The sequence below is a fragment of the Neopsephotus bourkii genome, unplaced genomic scaffold (genome assembly GCF_033783945.1).
Source record: "Neopsephotus bourkii isolate Nb327-2 ecotype Australia unplaced genomic scaffold, CSIRO-AGI_Nbou_v1 NB_281, whole genome shotgun sequence".
NCBI lineage: Eukaryota > Metazoa > Chordata > Aves > Psittaciformes > Psittacidae > Neopsephotus > Neopsephotus bourkii.
The window spans coordinates 1,149,504-1,173,428 of NW_026900790.1; the positions used below are offsets into that span (position 1 = coordinate 1,149,504).

Sequence of the window (23,925 nt, forward strand, 5' to 3'; positions counted from 1 at the left end):
ACTGTGGCTCATATCCACACAGCTCAACCTGTTCTTTGCTGACAGCTCTGGATGCTGCAGAGATGCCCAGTGTCATCTCCTTATTGCTTCACCGTTGTCCACAGCATGCTTGGAGCTGGAACTTAATCAAGAACCGAGGCACCTGCCTCGAGTCATGGGTTTCCCCAGGTGGGACTCTCCTTGAGCAAGGACAGGAGAGCTTTGCCAACCTCAGCCACTGTAAAATGTGCATCTGTTAAGGCCAAACCAAACCACCTGTGATCACATGCTAATAAACCACCATTGGTAGTTTTAATAGAAGCTACAGATATACCTACACTTACAGAAAGCTGCTACAAACAGTTTGCAGACTCCTAGCTAATATTTAGGCCTTGGATTCAGCAGATATATCACATCACTTGAAGTTGCTCCATGCTGAATGGTAAAAGCCTAGTGAGGGATCCAGTGTCAAGAGAGCAGAAGACTTTCAAAAGACATTTGGAGAGGAAATATTAAGTATCCATCCTGACATAGAGCATTTATGAGCCTTTTATCAATGATTCCAAGGGCTGTCTGCAACACTATGGATGTATTTTCTCCCAAAGAGCCTGTGGATGAATGGATTGACTGAACATTGCAATGGGATTATTACCCCTCTAAGTGTCAATTCAGCAAAATTGTCTTGGATTTGAAAGCAAAGCTGTGTCTGTTGGTCTCTTACCACCATCTGAAACTGCCCAAGAGCTGAGCAGAGCAAGTCAAGCAACGGACAAGAGTCTTGCTGGTACCATCTGATCTGTGTTGGCTTTTGGAGGGACTAAAACCATAGAGAATTCATTGGGAACAGCAAAGTGTTAAGACTAACCTTCAAGACCCAACAGGGAAGTGCTGACCTCATGAAGACAAAAGGGTTGCTTTGGTCAACCTGAGTATTCAGAGATTCCTTTGCTTGTTCTATAACTTTGGTGATAAAATTCCATGGTTTAAATACGGGTCTGCTCTGCTGGATCGCAGGGAATGAAACACAGTCATCAGCCAACTAAAAGCTCTTGTTTTCTTGTCAAAGTGATCTAGTGCCTTTCAGGGTCTTTTTTCCCCTTGAATGTCTGCAGTGAAGCTGTTCTTATGGATTAGCGGTTGCAGATTTCCCCAGCCTCAATGCTTTACATCAAATATTTAATGGTTAGAAAATGAGATGTTGTTTTTCTGACCTGGATGCTCAGCGTTCATGGCTCTTTATCTCACGCTATAGGTGCACCACCGTGATGCTGTCCCACTATTGATCCGGTGCTGTGGGGTCAGCACTTAGCTTGCCATCATGATTACGCTAATTATTCTTGTTCCTTCTTTCTTCCTTCCCACCCACCAGCCTTAAACGCAGGGGATTGTCATGTAAATAAGTAAGCTAATTAGCAATGCTTTCCAACCATTTTACAATGAGGATCCTCATGAGTAACACCAGCAAATCAAGGCTGTGTGGAAATAACTCCAACCAGCCTGCAGTTCACTTCAGTTGGTTCAATGTATTAGGATCTGTTTATGTCTCCTGAAGAAAGCATCTCATTGGTGTCAAAGATTAATAGCAGTCAGTCCATCTGCTTCTCCTGGGTTTGTTAGAGGTGACAGCTTTAATATACTGTGGAAGGGGCAAAATCATCTTCAAAACTAATTGACAGGACTAAAAAGCATAGTCAATCATTGACATCAGCAGTGGGTCACTTTGCCATGATGCATGGACTACAGGATCATTTTGATCTAACCAGCACTTGTATTTGTATGGGATCTGGGAGAAATGACTCTTAAATAAGCAGGAATTGTAGACAAATCAAACTATGAGCCTGATGTAGCTGTTGCAAAACATAACCAATGTTCCTGCTGATGTGAAGGTCATCTTTGTGCTTCTCTCTTTTCCTGTGAGTGGCTTCTGTGTGTTTCCCATTCTTCATCCTACATTTGAAAACCCTTTGCAGTTCCCATAGATATTCGTATTTACACCTTTCTCTGTATCCTCCTGGACAGCACTCATTCATTCTTGTTTGTCGTCCAGCACAGGCCTCGCTGCTGCTCCTCCTTGTGCATGGCAAACCAATCTTAAATGCAAACAGCTCCCCAAACACTTCTTGTCTGTAATTGTCAACAGCCAATAAAAAAAGCATCCTCAATGTATTTCTTAATTGCATTGATCTTCATTACACTTTCTTCACCTTGTCCCTGCTTCATGCAAAGAAGAGCAGTTTTGCTCTGAGGCATCAGGACACTCACTGACCAGTAGTTCTGTTCCTTGCCCTTGCAGTGAGTACAATAGACTGGGAGGTTGAGGGTCCTTTTAGAAACAGATCCCTCTCAGGACATCTTCTGCCCAGGATATTTTGCAGTGATGTTTTGATGGCATTTATTGGCAAGGTGCAGCTCAATATCTCTGAGGAGAGAAAGGAAAAGGTTAAATTTATGCTTCTGTTTGCAAGGGAAGTTATATGGAATCTCAGATGCTTTGGAGCATCACCCTCATTGACCAGCCCCTTAACAAAGCATCTCAATCCCTCAGATTTTAGTTAAAGGCTGAGTTATGCTGCTTTGTAAATGTCCTTATACAAATCACTGATGCTTCTTTAGTAGTTCGGAGACAGCCTTATGTGCAGGTTGACAGCACAGTATAGCTTGGGGAGGGGTTAATATTAATCCAAGTGCATGGCCAAAGCTTATCTTCCTTCTTCTTTTAGCTGCCAAAAGATCATTTCAATTCACGTAGGACACATCCTAACAGCGGCGTGGAGAATCTTCCATGCAGCTGGTGCATTAATGCCTGTTGTTCCCCTCTGCCTTGATTCACACAATGTGTTTTCACAAATGCCCAGCGTTCCTGCTCGGTGCTCACCAGTGAGGTAACGGCAGATCTGGTGTGCTCCCAGTCAGATGTCCTTAGCATATGATTAATTTGATGATCCACACATTATGTTCTTTCTGAATGTCATAAAGAATTCTTTATTAACAACTGAGCTAACATCATGGCTCTAAGGACACAGTGCCTTGTACAAAGCAGCTGGCCTTGTTTTCTCTTTTCCTTCCGCTTGTTTTTGCTCATTCATTCACAAATCACAGAATCCCAGACTGGTTTGGGTTGGAAGGGACCTTAAAGCTCCTCCAGCTCCAACCCCTGCCACAGGCAGGGACACCTTCCACTAGAGCAGCTTGCTCCAAGCCCCTGTGTCCAACCTGGCCTTGAACACTGCCAGGGATGCGGCAGCCACAGCTTCTCTGGGCACCCTGTACCCAGAGAAGGGAAGAACTTCTTCCTTTTATCCAGCATAAATCTCCCCTGCTTAAGTTTGAATAATGTTGACAATTTTCAAACTATCTTCTCCTCCTATTGAAACCAGTGACAAATGGGTAAAGAAATTTCTTTGGGGGTGAATATTTGGCTCTGTGTAGATTGATGGAGGTGTCTCTATTGACTTTACTGGAGCTGTTCTTTTGCTCTGTCTTGAATGAAAATGAAGCACGTTGCTGGTTTTGGCTGACCAAGCACAGAGAAGGGTGAGAAACACCAAACAGGCAAACAAATACATTCCATAGCTCAAAAGCAGATAAACAGCTTTTTACTGAGCTTTTTAAATCAAGTCACTTCTGAGCTAATAGAATTCAGCCCAAGAAATAATATTGCTGGGGGGGGGGGGGTATGGAAGGGGAAGGTTGCATTATAAATAACTGAAAACAGAGAAATTTAACATGGAGGAGGTTTTGTAGTTGGCTCAGAGCAGCCCTGTGAAGAAGGACTTGGGGGTATTTGTTGGTGAGAAGCTTAACAAGAGCCAGCTTCAGTGTGCACTTGAGGCCAGAAAGCCAACCGTATCAGGGCCTGCATCGAAAGAAGTGTGAGCAGCAGGTTGAAGTGGGTGATCCTGGCCCTTTACCCTGCTCTGGTGAGACCCCACTTGCAGCACTGTGTGCAGTTCTGGTGTCCTCAACATAAGAAGGACACGGAGCTGTTGGAGCAAGTCCAGAGGAGGCCACGAGGATGCTCAGGGGCTGGAGCAGCTCCTGTATGGAGACAGGCTGAGAACACTGGGGCTGTTGAGCCTGGAGAAGAGAAGCTGCATGGAGACCTCAGAGCAGCTTCCAGTGTCTGAAGGGGACTACAAGGATGCTGGAGAGGGGCTCTTCATCAGGGACTGGAGTGATAGGACAAGAGGTGATGGGTTCAAACTGAAACAGGGGAAGTGCAGGTTGGAGATAAGGCAGAAGTTCTTCCCTGTGACGGTGCTGAGGCGCTGGCACAGGGTGCCCAAAGAAGTGATAAATGCTCCATCCCTGGCAGTGTTCAAGGCCAGGTTGAACACAGGGGCTTGGAGCAAGCTGCTCCAGTGGAAGGTGTCCCTACCCGTGGCAGGGGTTGAAATTGGGTAAACTTAAGGTCCTTTCCAACCCGAACCATTCTATGATTCTCTGATCCTCCCATATTGATTGTCTTCAGCTGTGCTAACTCTCCTACTCCTAGCTCCACCTTCACAATTTCACTTTATTCAGTGAAAAAAAACATGTTCCTCAGAGTTTTATCACTGACCCAAGAGGTCTGGTGGGGTTTCCAAGCCTTTTCCACACTTGGAATGCAAAATGCTGAAAGAAAAGTGTTAAGCAACCAAACGAGCGGGTTGTCATATGATGGAAGTAGAATTGTTTTGCCCTCAGAGATACCTTTTTGTCCCTCCTGATTATCCCTCTTCCGAGGCTGCATGTTTGCAGAAGGTAACGGCAAACAAACCGCTTTTGGAGGAGTTATTGCCTATTTCAGAGTGCTAATTTCCTGGTGAAATGTGTGCCCGCCAGCAGAGGCAGACGAGGAGCTCCGCAGGCAGCTCTAACGAGACCATTCATTAAGTGGGGAGTGTGCACACGCCGTAAGAAAACATTAATTCCCAAAATGAAAAACTAATAGAGTGTTTAGCCCGTTCTTTATCACCAGTGACAGTCTGTGCTCTCCTCATCATTAGTGTTTACTGAGCTGATGGGCACCGCAGCCCAGCCTGCTTATCACCATTCATCGCCAGTGAGGTCGCAGTGATTTTTTCCACCACGCTGCTTTGTCCCCCTCTCACACCGTTGAGTTTTAACATGGAGTGAAGGGGAGAAGCACGTGGAAGGTGCCAGCCTTCAGTTTTCTCTTGCTTTCCACAAGTTTAGGTCACAAGTGCTCCTTCCTCCTCCATTCTCGTTAGAACCTCAAGAGAAAATCCCTTCCTTAAGTATCTTCCCATCCAGTCCTGGTTGCCACTACTAGAGAACAGAATTCATTAGCAGGAATTTACTATGAGTACTATTAATGAGAAGCTGTCCCTGAGCTTGCTTTCTCTTTACTTCTTGTCCTTTAAGCGCTGACATAACTTTGCCCCTTCAGCACCAGCAAGTGGTTTTGCCATTGATCCCAGTAAAAGGTGAGCTGGACCAGTGCTGAGTATTTAAGTAATTCCATCCTCCCATCTCTTGTTTGAAAGGTCCCAACCTCTGAAAGTATAGCCTTCCTTGGTATTTGTTTTGTTTTAGCAAGAATCCTTGGTCTTTCCTGTGTTTCTCTAGCAGTTGCTATGTTCAGCTGTGATAAATGTTCTCTATGTCTCAGAGCTTTGCAGGGATCAGGGCCAAGGAGGAAGGTTGAAGGTTGGACTAGACGACCTTTAAAGGTTCCTTCCAATGCAAACCATTCTGTGATCTTGGAAGTGTTGGAAGGTGTCACTGCTCTGACTGATTTTTCTCTATATTTAAAACCTATAGAGAGAACAATTTAGGCTTCATGCTTCTGCAAAGGAAAGGGGAGGATGTCAGACCCAAAATCTAGCTTTGGTTCCTGAATTCCTGTAGCTCTGAAATGAGTCTCATGAACTTCGGGAGAATCAAAATCCAGTTCCAGATTTTATGGCTCATTCCAGTCCTTTTCTATAGAGCTGCTGCTCTGAGATCCCCAAACAGAGCAGTTTAGAGGTAGGTAGTGAGTGATCTGTGCTTTAGAGCTTCAAATAATACTCCAGCAGCCAAAAACAGGGCCAAGTGGCCATATGGGTTGCATATAGTTGTTGTTGTTGTTCATTATTTCTCAAGCACTGCAGGTGTGCAGAGCACTTTGCAAGAGGATAAAAAGAGAAGACCTCTGCTCCTAGGAGAGCTTACACTCCAAATGAAATCAGGATGGCATCTCGAGAGTGATAAGAGATCAAAGTGGGAGGAAAGATAAGCAGGAAGAGAAAAAGGGCTTGGGAGGAGGGTCCTGGTATTTGTTCCCACCGAGAGGAAATCATTGATTTGCTTTGTTTGGTTCTCTTTGGTTCTTCAGGCTTTTTGATCTCCAGCAGGTTCTAACATGTCTCTGCAGCTGAATGCAGCTATCTCCATACAGCACATGTATACATCTCTGTATAATAGGTACATCTCCATACATACACGGATGTGATGCCCTGTGCCGCTTGTGTCACCTTTCAATGGGGCTGTGCGCATCTTGGCAGTGTTCCTGTCACCTCCCTGAGCCCTTGCTCACCAGCATCACTACAGCAGCAGCTTTGCTTTACTCAGTTCTGGTCCAGATGAACAGACTGGTGCTTAATAGAAAGAAAGGGAGTTTTTGCAAGGGTGACATGTTTAAAAAAGTATTAGTTTCCTCCTTCTATTTGTCTTCAGAAGATGGAATTCACCTCGCACAAGTCTGCCTTTGGAACTAAGTCCTTGTTGCGTCTTATGTGCACACCATATAATATACTCTATCTCCTTCAAAGAAACCCCCGTATAATCCCATATCTAATTCTTCACAACTTCACCCAATGCTTTTCCTTTAAATATCCAGATATCCTTCTTTCTTGTTGGTGTTGGAGTAGCCATTTCATCTCCCAGTGGCATCATCACCTCGTTACGCTCAAAGCTATAGGAACAGGAGATGTGGAGACTTTAGCTTGAGAGGCAGTGATGGATAAAAACAATGTTATCCAGGTTTTGCATTCTGGGAACTAAAACACAGAAAGAGAAAGCAGTGCATGAGAGCCCCAGAAAAGTCTCCAACAGAGAGAAGAGTTACCCTTGAGCCTCTGAAGGCCTAATCCAGCACCTAACCCGTATTAGATTCCACTTCCCATGTGTGTATTTGCAACTATTTGGAGTTTCCTTTTCTGGAGAGGAAGGGAGTAAGAAATTAAAGTTTTAAAAGCTGTGAATTGGTCCCTAATGCTATCTGTGGGGAACAGCAAGTGTTTCATACTGCATCCCTATTCCAGATACATCCCTGTTCTAAATAAGGATTTTTGCCCCTTTTCCCTGTAAGGCAAATATGCTATGGAAGGCCTGAGCATGTTGGAGGTTCATTTCTAATGTTCTGGTTGCATTGGAGCTGAGGCAGAGCCTGTAACCTTAGATTGATTTTTCTCCTTGTGCTATTAAATCATTGAGATCTGTTTGTGGTCACTGTGCTCAAGCAGGGAGCAGGCAGGACTCACTGCTCTAGACCTCAATTGGTTCCAGGGTTTGTTTAGGGGCAACATGGCAGGTTTTGTTTAATATTCCAGAGGTCTGGCAATTTACATCCATCGATTTACAAGGCACAATCTGTCTGGAGGCACCATTTTATTGCAGAATGATTGAAATCAGTGCTGACAACAAGTGTGTTAAGTTTATTTTTCTCAGGTTTGCTGGAATGAAACATTCCTTCTCCTTGGTGGGAGATACCTTGGCTGTGCTTACAGCAGGCTGGAAGAAACCCCAAGCAAACCATAACTATTATCCAGCAGCACAGGAAGCTGACTTAAAACAAATGAAATTCATCTGTTGAGTTGCATGATGATAAGGGCCAGTGGAGCAAGGCTGGCCACTGCTTACCCACCCACTGGGTATTTTGTTGGTGAGGAAAGCTCATGTTCAGCTTGGTGTAAATGAGTTATGAAGTAGGAGAAGGGGAAGAAGGAGTGGATGGCTGTTGATCTGCTGGTTTGCTTTCCCAGCGTTTTAGTTGGAGGCATCTCCCTCTTCAGTAGACAGCTCAGAGTATGCTCTGGTGTGTTGAATATCCATGCAATGCAGGACATTTGCCCATTCACCCCTTTGCCCAAAGAACTGGCCAGCTCCAAAGCCAGCTCCAAATTACATTTAAACCAAGGCCCCCTTCATAATTAAGGCTCTGATTAACTTTTGCTGCTACAGCTGTTTCTGTGGCTTTGTGTTGCCAAGAATGATGGAGTAAAACTGTGCTAAGCAAGACAAAGTAATGGGATTTTCTTGTGGGCTGTGGATGTCCAAAGGAGAAGGGAAAATTGATTGGCTCTGAAAGGCTTCCTTTGATCTTAGAAAGCCAAAGTACATACACTCCAGTGTCCTCATTGTGCACAGGAGTTGGTGTGCATCCTCCAAGCTGTCACAGGATCATAGAATGGTTTGGGTTGGAAAGGACCTTAAGATCGTCGAGTTCCAACCCTCTGCCATGAGCAGGGACACCATCACCTCCATGCTGTGAGGGCTCTGAATACCCAGGACTTCAGCACTCTGGCTTTAAATAAGGAGCAGATTGTCCCCATCTCCCTCCTCCTCTTATCTCCACTGACAAATATAATTACAGCTTCACTTAAATTGCTGTAAATGAGTTCTGGAGAGTGGAAAGATTGTGCATGTATCTCTCCACCGCAGAAAGGAGCTGACTCTTGCGTTTTGGATGATGGGTCCATCCATCTCCAATGCTTGCAGGGAGGCAATGCTGCAGCGAGTTGGCACGATCAAACTAGAGGCTGCAGCCCCAGCACTGCTAAAGAGAGATGATTCTTGCACAGTCCATCTCCAGTGAGGCTGATAGAAACTTCTCAAAATGTAGGATTTCTTACTAAAAATAGATGGTTTATTCCCCCTATAATAAAGGTGAGGTTTCCTGCTTTGTGCTGTGACCAAACAGCACCCTTAGATGGGGTCCTGAGCCAAAAATCGTGCCACCCTCCAGTGAAATAAATGTCACTTGAAGGTCTGGAAGGTGGAAGGTGGGTGCAGCTGCACAAACAGCTCTCCCAAAGCACCTTCTGAGAGTCATCTCTTAACACCGTTATCTGGGAATAAGAAGCTGTGTAAATAAACCCATCTCCCCTTTGCTGATAATTCCATTTTCTTTGTGGGAGAGACTCCAGTGAGCAGAGAGAGGCTGGGAGAAGTGTTGGGATGGGGCACCCATGTTATTCCTGGCTGGATTGTCACCTTCATTTCCTCTTTGTTTCTCCTTTATGCCCCAGGCCAGTTCATTGTGCTCAGCAGCATTTGCCAGGCCCCGAATTTCTCTATTGTGCTCCTTGGTTAAAAAAAGCCCTTCATAAATCCAGCTGTGATTGCAGGAGCTGCTCAAGGAGGGTACTTCCAGGAGCTGTGTTTTACAAGGCTTCATCCATGCCCGCTTTTCTCTGCTTTAATTCACAGTACATTTAGATGCACAATTAGGCGCTTTGCTGCGTGCAGTCCTTTTGCATTGCCACTCTCCTTTAATTGTACAGTTCTGTCTTGTGTGTTTACCTCCGTTTCCATTTATTTCACACAAAATTGAGTCTTTTCATCTCCTTGTTCTGTTTCTCTCTTTCTTTCCAAACGAGATGTGAAGATGTATTTAATTTTAGGAGCAAATCCACAACTCAGCGTAGGTTCAGAGCTGGTCTTTGCCTGTGCAAACAGCAGCAATGGCATTTACTTAATCAGACTCCATCAGAATGCAAGTTTATTGTCCTTGGTGATGTACAGGTCCTTTCTATGGAGAGCTGCATTGGTGTCTGGCTGAGTGTTTATCATGTAATGGAAGTTAGTGCAAGAAAAGAATAAGAGATGTTTCTTAAAGCCAGCAGATAACATACCTCTGTTATCCAGGCTGATCACAGAACAAGTGCGAGCTGGAAATGTGAAGTAACCATGAAAACCAGCAGATATGGGAGAGCAAAAGAGTGTTCCCCAGGGGAAAGCTCTAGTTGCGTTGTGCCACCAGCACCAGCTCTAGGTAACCATATTCAGGACAAACTAATTGAGACCAGAAGGGATGCAGAGAGTTGCTTTAGTCAAGCAATGGTGTGATTTAGTGGTGGACTTGGCAGTGCTGGGTTAACAGTTGGACTCGATGGTCTTGAGGGTCTTTTCCAACCTAAATGTTTCTATGAAGAGGTGCCAGGGATGGAGAACTCCATGAGGCAACTAATAATGTTGGCATATGAAAAACCAAATATGAAACATCAGTGAATACATTTTGGCTGGGAATTCGATCCCAAATTTGAACTCCACTTTTAAAGAAGTGGTGTTCTGAAGAAGCCAGCAGGGGCAGAAACCTGAACAACTCAATACACACAAGTTTATACTCAAGGCCATGGTACATAGGGCTTGTAGGGACTGACTTCATCCAGGAGATCCCTTGCAATCCCATCATTTAATTCAAGTGGAAGTCATCTAAGTGAGGCTGCCTGATTTCAAACGTTGCTAATCACTGGAAGTCATTTCTGAATGCTGCTTGAATGAGGACTTGAACTCAGATATTTGGGATATGCTTCCTCTAATTAGGGAGGAATGGATGATAACAGTGTGTTACTCTTGTTACTGAAATACATCTTTAGCTCGAGTGGTAGCAGTTTATGTTGCAGGGGAGAAGGTTCAGGGTTCAAGTAACTGTGATGAAATATAAGGGATGAAGGCTGCAGAGACAGATCTACGTTAACACCTCTCCAAAACTGATGATGGGGTAAACTTAAGATGGTTTTTCAGAGATCTCAATGGGAGGGAAGCAGTTGGTCCAGGACCAACTCACACGTTACCTTGTTTTCAATTGCTTTACTGCCCAAAGAGCTGTGTTTTATTAACAAGAAGGAAAAAAGCCTCCCAGATGCCTCTGAAGGGATGAGGGCAGGCAAAGATTCATTTGAGATTGCACAGGGAAGCCTGTGGTGACCAGAAAAGACCATGTCGGTACCATGCTTTGGCTCCCAAGCCACCGTTTTCTCCCTCCAAACAGAGCAAGTTAAATGTTCCTAGATTCTGCAGCTACAGAAATACTCATCACAGAGCAATACCTTCCCAAGCAAGGTAGTTGATTAAACCCCTCAGATTCACTTTGGAGTTTAATCAATTGCAGAAGCAGTTTGTTGCCTCATACACTCCTAAATTATAGATGCAATTGCTCAGCCAAAGGTGAGAGAGAGCACACGTATTTAGGATGGAAGAAGGTAAGATGCTGTGGTTGCTGAAAGGGGGTGGTATTGATGAAGTGTGTCACTGTCTTCTCTTGCTAGCCATGTCTCCAGGTCAGGACAGCCATGCCAGTATGGAACACCTGCCTGCATCCGAACAGATCCTGCAAACCCTCAGTGAGCTGGCCCGGTCTTTCCAAGAGATGGCTGACCGCTGCCTGCTGGTTCTGCATTTGGAAGTCAGGTAAAAACCCTGGATTTGGGGACTGTGGGTGAGCTCGGGAGGCTTTAGTTTAAAATGGCATCTGAGGCAGAGACACTTGCCTGCTGTAACATCAAAGGTCATAGAATCATCATAGACTCGTTTGGGTTGGAAGGACCTTAAAGCTCATCCAGTTCCAACCCCTGCCACGGGCAGGGACCCCTTCCACTAGAGCAGCTTGCTCCAAGCCCCTGTGTCCAACCTGGCCTTAAACACAGCCACAGCTTCTCTGGGCGACCTGTTCTCTAGGTCATTCCATAAGTGCCAGAACCCATCAACCATCCTCATGGATGGCCAAGTGTGGGATGGAGGTAGGATACTGAAAGTGGAATTTCCTTGGGAGGTCTGTGTCTTATGTGTCAGAGACTAGGAATACTGTGGTTTGAGGGGGCTTTGTCCTGAGAAAACTGCACAATGGTGTTCTAATAGCCTAACAGGTCTCTGCACATTTATTAGCCGTGGTGCTCTGTATTGCAAATAGGAGCTTTTCTCCCTACTTCAAATAGTGACAAACCAGGAAACCAGCTGGATTTTTTAAAGGGATGGGTAATTTTGTGGTGTCTCTGCCTTCACATACAAAGATCAAAGGCAGCAAATCCCTTTCTTTATGCTGCCAGCTGCCCACTCTGTAGCTGGGAGGGCATTTTCCCTTATGTATCCTGTGGGCCAGGTGTATTGCATTGCTTCCCTTTCCTCTGAAGCATCAAATAGAAGCAGATGTCATGAGACAGGCAATGAGATTTGATGGATCATGAGTTTGTTCTGCTCTGACATATCCCAAGCTATACTGTGTCCTTGTGTACACAGGCAGAGCTCTAGTGAAGTCAGTATGCAGCTGTAAAAACAAACAGGCATTAGTTATTGTCAGCAGTCCTTCAACCTGTTATCCGTCATCTGATGGCCACTTGATTGCAGGCGTCGCAGATGAGCTGAGGTTTGAAGGGTTCCAGGAAAAGATTGGTAAGATATGGAAATGGAGCAGCTTTCCAGCTGTGTGTAACAGGAGGTGATGCCAAAGGTAAACCAGACGCGGGGTATGGACACCAGCCTGGATGGGTTTCTGGCCTCAGACCTCTCTGGCTTTCCGTCACACTTGGGTTAGCAGAAATAAGAGCAAATTGCTTTGTTGTAGCAAGTCCAGAGGAGGCCACGAGGATGCTCAGGGGCTGGAGCACCTCCTGTATGGAGACAGGCTGAGAACATTGGGGCTGTTGAGCCTGGAGAAGAGAAGCTGCGTGGAGACCTCAGAGCAGCTTCCAGTGTCTGAAGGGGGCTACAAGGATGCTGGAGAGGGGCTCTTCATCAGGGACTGGAGTGATAGGACAAGGGGTGATGGGTTCAAACTGAAACAGGGGAAGTTCAGGTTGGAGATAAGGCAGAAGCTCTTCCCTGTGAGGGTGCTGAGGCGCTGGCACAGGGTGCCCAGAGAAGCTGTGGCTGCCCCATCCCTGGCAGTGTTCAAGGCCAGGTTGGACACAGGGGCTTGGAGCAAGCTGCTCTAGTGGAAGGGGTCCCTGCCCGTGGTGGGGGTTGGAACTGGAGGAGCTTTAAGCTCCCTTCCAACCCAAACCATTCTATAACTCTATGATTCTAAATGCAATTCACTTTAGAGCAGACCACTGCCCATCTCCTCTAGTGCTTCTAACAGGAGCTCCTGTTTGATGCTTTAAATACACCAAAGCATGTTACTCTGTGCAGCAGGTGGAAAGGATTGAAAAAGAGAGATGCTAAGAACTGGGAAAATCCCCAGTGAAGTAGAAGCTTCCCAACATTCATCCCTTTGTGTTTGCAACCATCTACAGAAATGGAGAGTTCTGCTTTCTTAAAGGAAATCCGCACACTCAGATCATTAACCACTTCTTTTGCTGCAGAGAACCATAGACTTTTAGATTACTCAATTCTCTTGCAGTATTTTCCTATTAAAAGTCCTATGTACAGTTGCATAGAAGCAGGCACCAAAGTATAATCCCATATTTTACTCTTGGAATTGCACTAAATTGAACTGGTTTGTGATGGCCACCTCGAGGGTGGTTTCCAGGAGGACAGGGGACATGAAAGCCAGGACATACCTGTCATAGCTTCTTCCACCTCAATACAGCTCCCTTTTGTTCAGGCCAGTCTGGTGTGAGCTTTCAGTCTCTGTGTCTCAGTCTCAGTGTGCTGATCCTGAGTTACGCTTTGAATGCAAGGGATGTTTCACCCAGGCTTAAATTCAGTGTTATATTTAACTAGCTTGAACACTGGGAGGAAATAAAGATGCCAACACTTTGCATACACACTGATACTTTAGCACTGGGGCTGGTGCATTGTAATATTTCTCTATTCTGTCTTGCAGAGTTCATTGCTTCCACTACCTGATCCCACTGGCTAAACAAGGGAACTATGCCATAGTTGCCAATGTGGAGAGTATGGATTATGACCCCCTCGTTGTCCGCCTCAATAAGGACATAAGTGCTATCGAGGAAGCCATGAGTGCCAGCCTCCAGCAGCACAAGTTCCAGTACATCTTTGAAGGTCAGGCATTTACTGTAGAATCATAGAATCATGAAATGGTTTGGGTTGGAAGGGATCTTAAAGCTCACCCAGCTCCAACCCCTGCCACAGGCAGGGACCCCTTCCACTGGAGCAGCTTGCTCCAAGCCCCTGTGTCCAACCTGGCCTTGAACACTGCCAGGGATGGGGCAGCCACAGCTTCTCTGGGCACCCTGTGCCAGCGCCTCAGCACCCTCACAGGGAAGAGCTTCTGCCTAAGAGCTCAGCTCAGTCTCCCCTCTGGCAGGTTCAAGCCATTCCCCTTGGCCTGTCCCTACAGGCCCTTGTCCCAAGCCCCTCTCCAGCTTTCCTGCAGCCCCTTTAGGCACTAGACCATGTCACCCAAGGCTCTGTCCAACCTGGCTTTGAACACTGCCAGTGATGGAGCATGCATCACATCTCTGGGCACCCTGTGCCAGTGCTTTATCACCCTTACAGGGAAGAACTTCTGCCTTAGATCTATCCTGAACTTCCCCTGTTTCAGTTTGAACCCATCACCCCTTGTCCTATCACTCCAGTCCCTGATGAAGAGCCCCTCTCCAGCATCCTTGTAGCCCCCTTCAGACACTGGAATCTGCTCTGAGGTCTCCACGCAGCTTCTCTTCTCCAGGCTCAACAGCCCCAACTCTCTCAGCCTGTCTTCATACGGGAGGGGCTGCAGCCCCTGATCATCTTTGTGGCTTGTTCTGGATGTGCTCCATTGTAACCCCAAAGCTTACCTGATTCCTTTTGGGGATCAGGCAGACTGTGATACTGTTGTGGCCTACAGCAGATTGATTAGTGAGACCCATGCAAACACAGGGCACTCAAAACCCCTGTTGCTTCCATTCCATTTGTGGCTGAGTAAGAGAAATGAGCTAATGCTGAATAGGAAAGCAGTAAGTTGATGTACATGCAGGACAGCTCCTCGGGAAGCCGTAGGGCATGTGTATAAATTACAAGCACAGCTCTATTATGGCACAGTTCCTATCCAAAGTGTAGCGGTTCCATTGCTAAAATTAAATTTAGAGAACATTAGCTCTTCTGATGTCTCATCTGTTGTGATTACCTTGGAGAATATAAATCATGTTGTGGTTCATCTCCCCTGTATTTATTTGTGGCACTCGCGCGCAGTTTTCTTCCCTGAGTGCCAAGATACGTGTCCTTTTCTGTGGTGGTTGCTCTAAGTCAGAAGGAGGGGGGAACTAGAGATGCTCCTATTGCCCAATAATATATGTCAGCAAGGATGAAGGCTTTGCAAGCCTGGCTGGCCTTCTTTCCCTCACCACTTAAAGAAGGCTTTCAGTATCTGCAAAGGGCCACGAGGATGCTCAGGGGCTGGAGCATCGCCCGTATGAAGACAGGCTGAGAACACTGGGGCTGTTGAGCCTGGAGCAGAGAAGCTGCGTGGAGACCTCAGAGCAGCTTCCAGTGTCTGAAGGGGGCTACAAGGATGCTGGAGAGGGGCTCTTCATCAGGGACTGGAGTGATAGGACAAGGGCTGATGGGTTCAGACTGAAACAGGGGAAGTTCAGGTTAGACAGAAGGAAGAAGTTCTTTACTGTAAGGGTGCTGAGGCGCTGGCACAGGGTGCCCAGAGAAGCTGTGGCTGCCCCATCCCTGGCAGTGTTCAAGGCCAGGTTGGACACAGGGGCTTGGAGCAAGCTGCTCTAGTGGAAGGTGTCCCTGCCCATGGCGGGGGTTGGAACTGGATGAGCTTTAAGCTCTCTTCTAACACAAATCATTTTGTGATTCTACATTTAGTTTTGTACAGACCCGTGTATGAGTGAGTCAGGCTGGGCTTTTGCTGTCTGTGATGTGACACAAATGCATACATCATTTTGGGGGTGGCTGTGACTTCTAGCAGCTGGCTCTGCCCTTAAGCAGCAGAGGAAAGATGGAGACATCATTCAGACACAAGCAACTGTTCAAGACTGATCAGAGAGAGATTGTACATCAAGTATGTTGAAATGTGGCTCATTTCTGCTCTTTCAGACTCTGAATTTACCAGAGAATAGTACCACCCTTGATAACAGATTAAGAGACCATCAGTTTCTGGGAGTGGTAGTTGTCCATTGCTCTGCCCAGAAACAGGGAGGAACAGAAAGCGATATTGTGCAAAGCCTGATTGTAAATCTGTGAATACCAATGGCTATGATAATGTAACTTGAAGTTTTCAGTGTTTGGGGTTTTATACTTTAGGTGTTTTGCATTTTTACTAAAGAAGGAAACCTTGAGGAAAGTCCTAAAATGCACAGGATGATGCTGAGGGCTATTTCCACGTACAGTCCAGTGTATGTCCGGTTCCAGTTCACATTAACAGTGCTCATTCATGGGTTCTACGATGAATTATTGTAACTAAATGTCTTAGTCCTGTGATGTGTTTGTTTCCCTCACCCTTGCAGGTTTGGGCCACCTTATTTCCTGCATCCTTATCAACGGCGCCCACTACTTCAAGCGCATCAGTGAATCTGGCATCAAGAAGATGTGTAGGAACATCTTCATCCTCCAGCAAAACCTGACAAACATCACCATGTCACGAGAGGCTGACCTGGACTTTGCAAGGTGAGCTGAGAGCCCCGTGTTGGGTTTGTTACTGTTTCGATGTCCATGTATAAAAAGGTAGCTCCTTCCAAAAGGTGCATTATTCACACGTGCAACTGGATGGGTATCAAGTTAAACCTACAGAAGTGTTAATTGTAGTACTCGTTTCCCCCTTGTTGAGCAACATTCAGAACAACATGGGTCACTAGAGCTCAAAGTGAAGGTCCCACTAAAGTGTCTGTAGATGGGGCTTCCTGTACATGTAGTTCTTAGACCAAAACCCAGGCAAGGAAAAGCTTCTAGGTTTAGGTCTTGGATCTTGGATGGAACTCAAACTGGATGAATCTGGGACCTAGATAAGTAATCCTTTGGTTTGTTGAATCCTTAAACTTTTAGCGGCTCACAGGAACAGTGTGTGTGAACCTCAGGCATGCCAGGTGATATCTCCCTTGAAGTTCTGTTGTTCTTCATGTAATAGTAATAGCAAAATAAAACCAAAACTGGACATGATAGATCCCCTGCAAGTTTCTCACCCATCTTAATGCTTTGCTCACAAAAGGGATTGTTTGAGGAATAAGCAAATGGGTAAAAGCAAACACTAAACAGTGCATGCTCTGCACATAGAATCATAGAATCAACTGGGTTGGAAAAGACCTTTAAGATCATCAAGTCCAACCTTTTCATCAGCACCTTAGATCCAACATGGACCGAGGGTGCTGACTACAAGTAGCTGTATTGGTTGATCCCCTGTGGTAGCAGCTGGTTCAGGCAGCTGAGCCCAAGAAATAAGCAAAGGGAAGGTCTGGAAGTTGCACATTAAGGTGTGTAGGTCAAACGAGTGTTTTATGTGATGCTTGGTTATGGAATACTGGAATATACAGCTGGAAATAGTTGGTGTCATCAGTCAGCCATTGCTCTTGGAGACTGAATTATGAGAGAGGCATGACTCCCTCAGATGAGGGAGAGTACATCTGAGTGCCTCATTTACTTGGGCTCTCATATGGGGAATGATCTCATTATTGAATTAGTTTCTTCCTAATAACATTGCAGTGGAGAAGTTCTGAATGCTGAGGCCTGGAGGAGGGGGAGGGATAAAAATCCATTACTAACTCTCCAAGGGACAGATGTCCCAAATTCAATCTTTCCTTCTTAATATTATTTTTCCCCCTGATCTGTTGAAACGCTAAATAAATTAGACCAGGTTTTTGGCAGCAGAACAGAGCTTGAGCATGTGCTGACAGTAGCTGGCACCCAAGTAATGGAATGCTGACCAGGCACTGCTGGAGGCTGGCACAGCACAACCAGTTCTTTGCTGGAGAGATCTTAGTGACAGGGGTTGAATAGCCATGGAGCTGCGCAATTTGATACAGAGTTTGAAGGGAAGGGAGAGGAGGGAATGTCATCCCATTCCCACTCTTGCCAGCCCAGCAGTTCTTATAGATCAAACACATACCAGCCCTCTTCATATATGAGTTATGTGGCAAACAGGTTTTCTCCTGTACCATTGGAGCTGCTGGGTACCATCATCAAGAGCTGTGGAGCTCAGAAGAGACAGCACAGCAGCATCAGCTGCTTTTTGGTACCTGGGATACAGATTGCTGCCCATAATACAGATTCAACACCATTTCTTTTTAGCTTTCATGACTACATCGCTTTCCCTCTTTCTTTTGGGGCAGATTCCTGTGATCTAGAGAGTATGTTTTATTCTTTTGTTCTTCAGATCACTCCTGAATACTTATTATCCAGCTTCTCCCTCTGCGTAAGGCATCGCGTGCATCCAAACCCTGCCCTGCTCACCTGAATGTACAATTACCTGAGCAAGTTCTCATGCTACCCCAGGGACTCCAGTTACTGAGGTCTATTCAAACTATAAAATAAACATAACAGTTCACCCCCAGAAAGCATAAAATAACATCAGTGTAGGATAAAAGTGATTTGTACTTCTGTGATACAGCTCATAGAGGAATCTGTAAGCGTTTTGTGCTGTAGCTGACTATCAGTTTTGCCTTTTTAAAGGTGATAAATGGAGAGCAAGTGGTTATTTTATGTGCAGGAGCAGTGGCAGAGCTGATGGGCTAAATACTCACTCACCTGCTCATCCTTCCCCCTGTACCTCCTGGTAACTGGGGTAAATTCCCTCTCTGCTTCACTTCTCCATGGAACTGGGTGATCATTACCGAATAGGAGTGGGTCTAAGCCAGTTTGGGACTCACTGCCCATGGTTTTGACATGGGTTAGTGGTGATCTTGGTAGTCCTGGGGCAACAGTTGGACTTGATCTGCAAGGTCTTTTCCAACCCATTTGTTTCTATGATTCTGTGATTCTTCGTCTGATCTTTTCATTTGCTCTTCTGCAAAGTAATTCAACATTTACTCTGATTTCAGTAAGGAACTTGATTAGAAATCATGGGCTTCTTTGATCAGGGGAAGGCGTAATAGGGTTTTTAGTGGTTTTCTCAGGCAGTTTTAGGTCTCTTTGCCTGCCAGGTTAGATCTAAGCCTCATCTGAAGCCAGCTGGCTTGTGCTTCCCCTGGACAGTCAGTTCACCGCCTCTGTTGCTCCCTTGCCCTCTTGATACTTCTTTGTCCATGAGAGTGTGGCATTGAGGATTTGAGGAGCAATTAGCCACAATTAACAACCAAATCCATCACCCTTCTTACTGTCATTATAGGGTAGCCTTCATTCTAGAGCACGTCTTTTGTGGTCCTTTGTGAAAGCGAATGAATTTAAAGTCTGATGTCCTCAAGTTTATAGGAAAGGCCAAACCATTTGAGAAAGGAACAGAAGACTTTTATGTTTTTAATGCTTAATGTATAATGTGGTGGTTTTGGTTTGGGGGTTGGTTTTGCTTTTAGTTTTCACTTTTGATATGTTCTTTAAAGCTATCTATGGGCCTCAAAGAGCACTGTGCATCTCCTTTCTTCTCTGTCTTGGTGACTTAGGCAGTAGAAGCCTCAACTAGGGAAGCTAGAGATGGAAGACATTTCTCCTCATATTGAGGATTCACAGCAAATTCTTAACCCATGCAACACTTGCTGGTTCTGTTTCTTGCTGTTTAAACCACATTCATCATAACATGTGTAACCTGTGGGTGACAACAGTAGCATTTGCTGCTTTGGGGATCGTACCATGCCAAAGGGAAGATTTGCTTTCAAATGAGTTTTGCTTCAAGATTCTCAGTTCAAGGTAGAGCAGAGGAAAGAAACTCTCAGCAGAGCATCACAAGGCAGAGCCAGAACACATTTCCATTGAGAAAATGAATTGCCAAGTTGTAGGAAAGAACTCCTCCACTGACAGGAGAAAGGGTAAAACAGGCAGGTTCTGACTGCTGAGGTGTCACAAAAGGGTTTGTAGCATTTGCCAAAGTCCCTGCAAATATGAATAGCTTTCTCCCTTATATATGTGTGTTCAGTATCTCGGCCAGCAGAAGTGCAGTTGGTTGTTAGGGCATCCACTACTATGTTAAAGAAAAAGCATTCTTTTCTTCCCATGTATAATACTATATACTGCAAAGCCTGCGACTCAGCACGAGTGCCAAATATCCCTGATTTGTGGTGGGTTTAGACATAGAATTCAATTTATGGCATTAGAGGGATAAAATTCAGCTTCAAATTTGGATTCCAGTCCAGGTCTTTTCCCTTGTGCCGCTTTTCCTATTCCTCCTCTATCCCCACCAAAAATTACTTGCATGGTTATGTCAAGATTTTGTCAGATGTAGTCAAAAAAGGCTCGGTTTTTGCTTCAGACTTATTCTTAAATAAAAGATCATCCAATTCTTATATGTTCATTTTTCATTGGGAAAAGAAAAATTACAGCAGTGATAAAATTGCCCTATTCTTGAAAGTTAATTGAGGTGGGTGCAAGGGGAAGGGGGAGACCAGTGAGGAAATGGGAACATTTCATACAACACAGTGTCATTTTGACCTCTTAGATAAAGGATTTTGAGTGGTGCTAATTGTCTTTACTGCATCTGAAAGTGTCCTTCGTCCCTGAAATGGTTTGCAGCACAGTGAACCAGAGGTACATCTCAGACAGGAGGTTCCTGTGCTGCTGCCGTTCAGGTTAGTAGTTGCTATGGCCATCCATCCCATGGGGACCAGGAATCAGTTCCTGCCTCTAAAGATGTTACCAGGGCTCTTGGCTCTGACCATGTCTTTATAGTAGATGGGTACCTACATGATCACTGTCAGTGGATCCCAAAAGCTCTGGAGAAGTCCCCAATGAGAAGGCATGGAGAGAAGCCATCAGCCTGCTGAATAGTGGTTCATAGGTCGTAGAATCATAGAGTGGTAGACTGGTTTGTGCTGAAAGGGATCTTGAAGCTCATCCAGTTCCAGCCCCCTGCCACGGGCAGGGACCCCTTCCACTAGAGCACCTTGCTCCAAGCCCCTGTGTCCAGCCTTGCCTTGAACATTACCAGGGATGGGGCACCCTGTGCCAGCACCTCACCACCTTCATAGTGAAGCACTTCTTCCCGATATCTCATCTAAATCTCCCCTATTTCAGCTTAAAGCCATTATTCAGCCATGAATAACCCCCTGCAATGTCATTCCGGTGCCTAGGATCAAATGTGTCTATTGTTATACAAGGTCTGCGTGAATTTTTGTTGCTCACAAAAGAGAGTGACCTTTGCTTCTGCTCCCCAGCAAAGCACAGCTGCTGCTCTGACCTTGTTCCTCAGCTTCTGTGCTCTCCCGTGTACATCATGATGCTACGACATACATGTACTCACTGGTATCCTTACTTTCTCAGGGCAAACACCTCCCATGCACCCATACAGCCAGCTGCAAAGTCAGGAGAGAATGGCACCGATCCCCATACTGGTTTCTAAGTGAGAAACTGCCAAGGCGTTTGTAGGAAGCAGCCACAGTTAACACCAGTTATCCTACATGGGTCCTGGGAACACGCCCTGCACCCAGACCCTGTCGTTATTTAGGTGGGGAGGGTAAGAGAGTATAGATGAAGGAGAACGCAGTTGGAGCTTGAGCTTTCTTTCAAGGCAGTGTCAAACTGCTTCACCACTGGTTGGGTTGGATACCAAGGTTAAGTTGTGAGATGTCTGCACAGGGCTGTGATGGGGAGAGACTAACATGGGTTTGGGAAGCAGTGGATCTGCCTCAGCTCTGCTCCAGCACCTAATAAGCACTGTATTTGTGCTTTTAAGTTCAAGTGAATCTCAGCAGCAGAGTGGATATAGACCTTCTGGGTTTAGGATTATCTCAGTCAGTGACAAGAGGCAGAGATGCCCTTGTGCTACAATATTCCAGTGCAGACAGGCCCGTTGCTTTCAGCACAAACATCCATGGAGGTGACAGGGTTGTTCCATCCAGATCTGATTCTTGCATGGAGAATACAGGAAAATACCACAGGGAATTGCAGCAGCAGGGTTCCAGGGAGTGCTTTGTTCCAGGGCACAGTTCTGGTTCGGATGCTTGGCATTCAGGGCTCCTCTCCTGCTGTAACTGGCAGGCAGGGGCTATTTTTGTTTCATTATACAGGGGCAGGAGAGATTTCTGCCTCTTGCCTAATGCACAAGGTTCTTCCAGGCAGGAGGAATAAGCAATAACTTGCTGCCATCTACTGGGTGCTGTAGAGGGAAGTAGAAGCCAGTGCGCACTGGAGATCCCTCAGACATCCCAGCACTGTCAGAGAAGTCTTTTTCGTTGCCAAATATTATTCCTCTCTCTGATTTTATTCTTGATAGATACAGGCCCAGCAAGCTGTGCTCGCTGCCTGCCTGCCCAGCCTGTCTGAGGCTGTTGCTGGTAGAAGGAAACCTCCTTTGAGAGCCGATCTTGATGCTTCACTTATAGAATCATAGAATAGTTAGGGTTGGAAAGGACCTTAAGATCATCAAGTTCCAACCCCCCTGCCATGGGCAGGGACACCTCACACTAAACCATGTCTCCCAGGGCCTCGTCCAACCTGGACTTGAACACCGCCAGGGATGGAGCATTCACAACCTCCCTGGGCAACCCATTCCAGTGCCTCACCACCCTAACAGGAAAGAATTTCCTCCTTATATCCAATCTAAACTTCCCCTGTTTAAGTTCTAACCCATTACCCCTTGTCCTATCACTGCAGTCCCTAATGAAGAGTCCCTCCCGATCATCCCTATATGCCCCCTTCTGCATTGAACCCAAGGTCCAATGGATCCTGACCTGGATCCCCTTTGTTTAGTGGCAGAAGGATGTTCTGCTCTCAGGTGGCTCTGCAGTGCTCCTGTGATGTACCTCTGTAACCTGTGTCAGCACCTCTCCACCCTCATGAGCTTTTTCCTTATATCTTAACCTGAATCTCCCCTGTTTAACATTAAACCCATCACCCCTTATTCTATTGCTGTGGTACTTAATGAAGACAGATTCAAAAGCAAATGGAGTAGTGCGCTAGGAAGGATACTGCAAGCTACCAGCAAGTACTTTTGTTGCAGACATGCTGCTCACAGACCCTCTTAACTCAGTGTTGGTGGGAAAACCTCTTATTTATTAATAACACTGTAAAAACTGAGGCCCTGGCACAGGGTGTCCAGAGAAGCTGTGGCTGCCCCATCCCTGGCAGTGTTCAAGGCCAGGTTGGACACAGGGGCTTGGAGCAAGCTGCTCTAGTGGAAGGTGTCCCTGCCCATGGCAGGGGTTGGAACTGGATGAGCTTAAAGTCTTTTCCAACCCAAACCAGTCTGGGATTCTGAATGTGTTACTCTGGAGGAATTCCTCTCTCCCAGCTTGTTTAAGGTCCTCAGAGCTCTGGAAGGTGACAGTCACTAACGCCTTTGCAATCCTAGCAATACCTCCCTATAGAGGAGCCAGAAGCAAAACAGGCTCTAAGAAGAAAAGCTTCCCTTTGCTGGCAGTGGGGGAAAGACATGTTATGTCCATCAAGATGCTGGACCTGTGTATCTGTGGAGCATGCTCCCATTTTGGTTTTGCTGCTTTTAATTAAGAAAGCTGCTTTAGTTTTCAATTAAGGACTCGGTTACAACAAAATCCCTATTTTCTTTGCCTTTCTTTTCTGTCTTGTTTTCTCCCCCCTGTAGTTTCCACTGAGCTTTGATCTCAGTGCAGGTTTAATTAGCTGTAATTAGTGGTTTCACTGCATTAACCAGAAATCCCAACCACAGAGGATTAAAAACACCCCTCAGCTCAATGCCCTCCTCCCCTTCCTCCTTTTGCTTCACCCTTGTGCTTTAGGGGATCAGAGACTGTCCCTGATGGTCCTTCACCAGATGGGTGCTGCTGGGTGATGCCCTGTGCACCCCAAAGAGCTGCTCTGTTATGGACTTGTTAAAACTACACTGGAACAAATCACAGAACCATAGAATGGTTTGGGTTGAAAGGACCTTAAGATCATCCAGTTCCAACCTCCTGCCATGGGCAGGGACACCTCATACTAGACCATGTCACCCAAGCCCCTGTGTCCAAACTGGCCTTAAATACTGCCAGGGATGGGGCAGCCACAGCTTCTCTGGGCACCCTG

General features: G+C 45.9%; 1 protein-coding gene across 1 annotated transcript in view; it reads left to right on the forward strand.

Annotated features, from left to right (window-relative positions):
* Positions 1–23,925, forward strand: part of EXOC4 (exocyst complex component 4) — a 393,637-nt gene that overhangs the window by 344,158 nt on the left and 25,554 nt on the right. Inside the window, exons 15-17 of the mRNA XM_061346823.1 lie at positions 11,238–11,379; positions 13,733–13,911; positions 16,314–16,473. Coding sequence (XP_061202807.1) covers positions 11,238–11,379; positions 13,733–13,911; positions 16,314–16,473 — 481 coding nt within the window. The remainder of the gene's footprint in view (positions 1–11,237; positions 11,380–13,732; positions 13,912–16,313; positions 16,474–23,925) is intronic.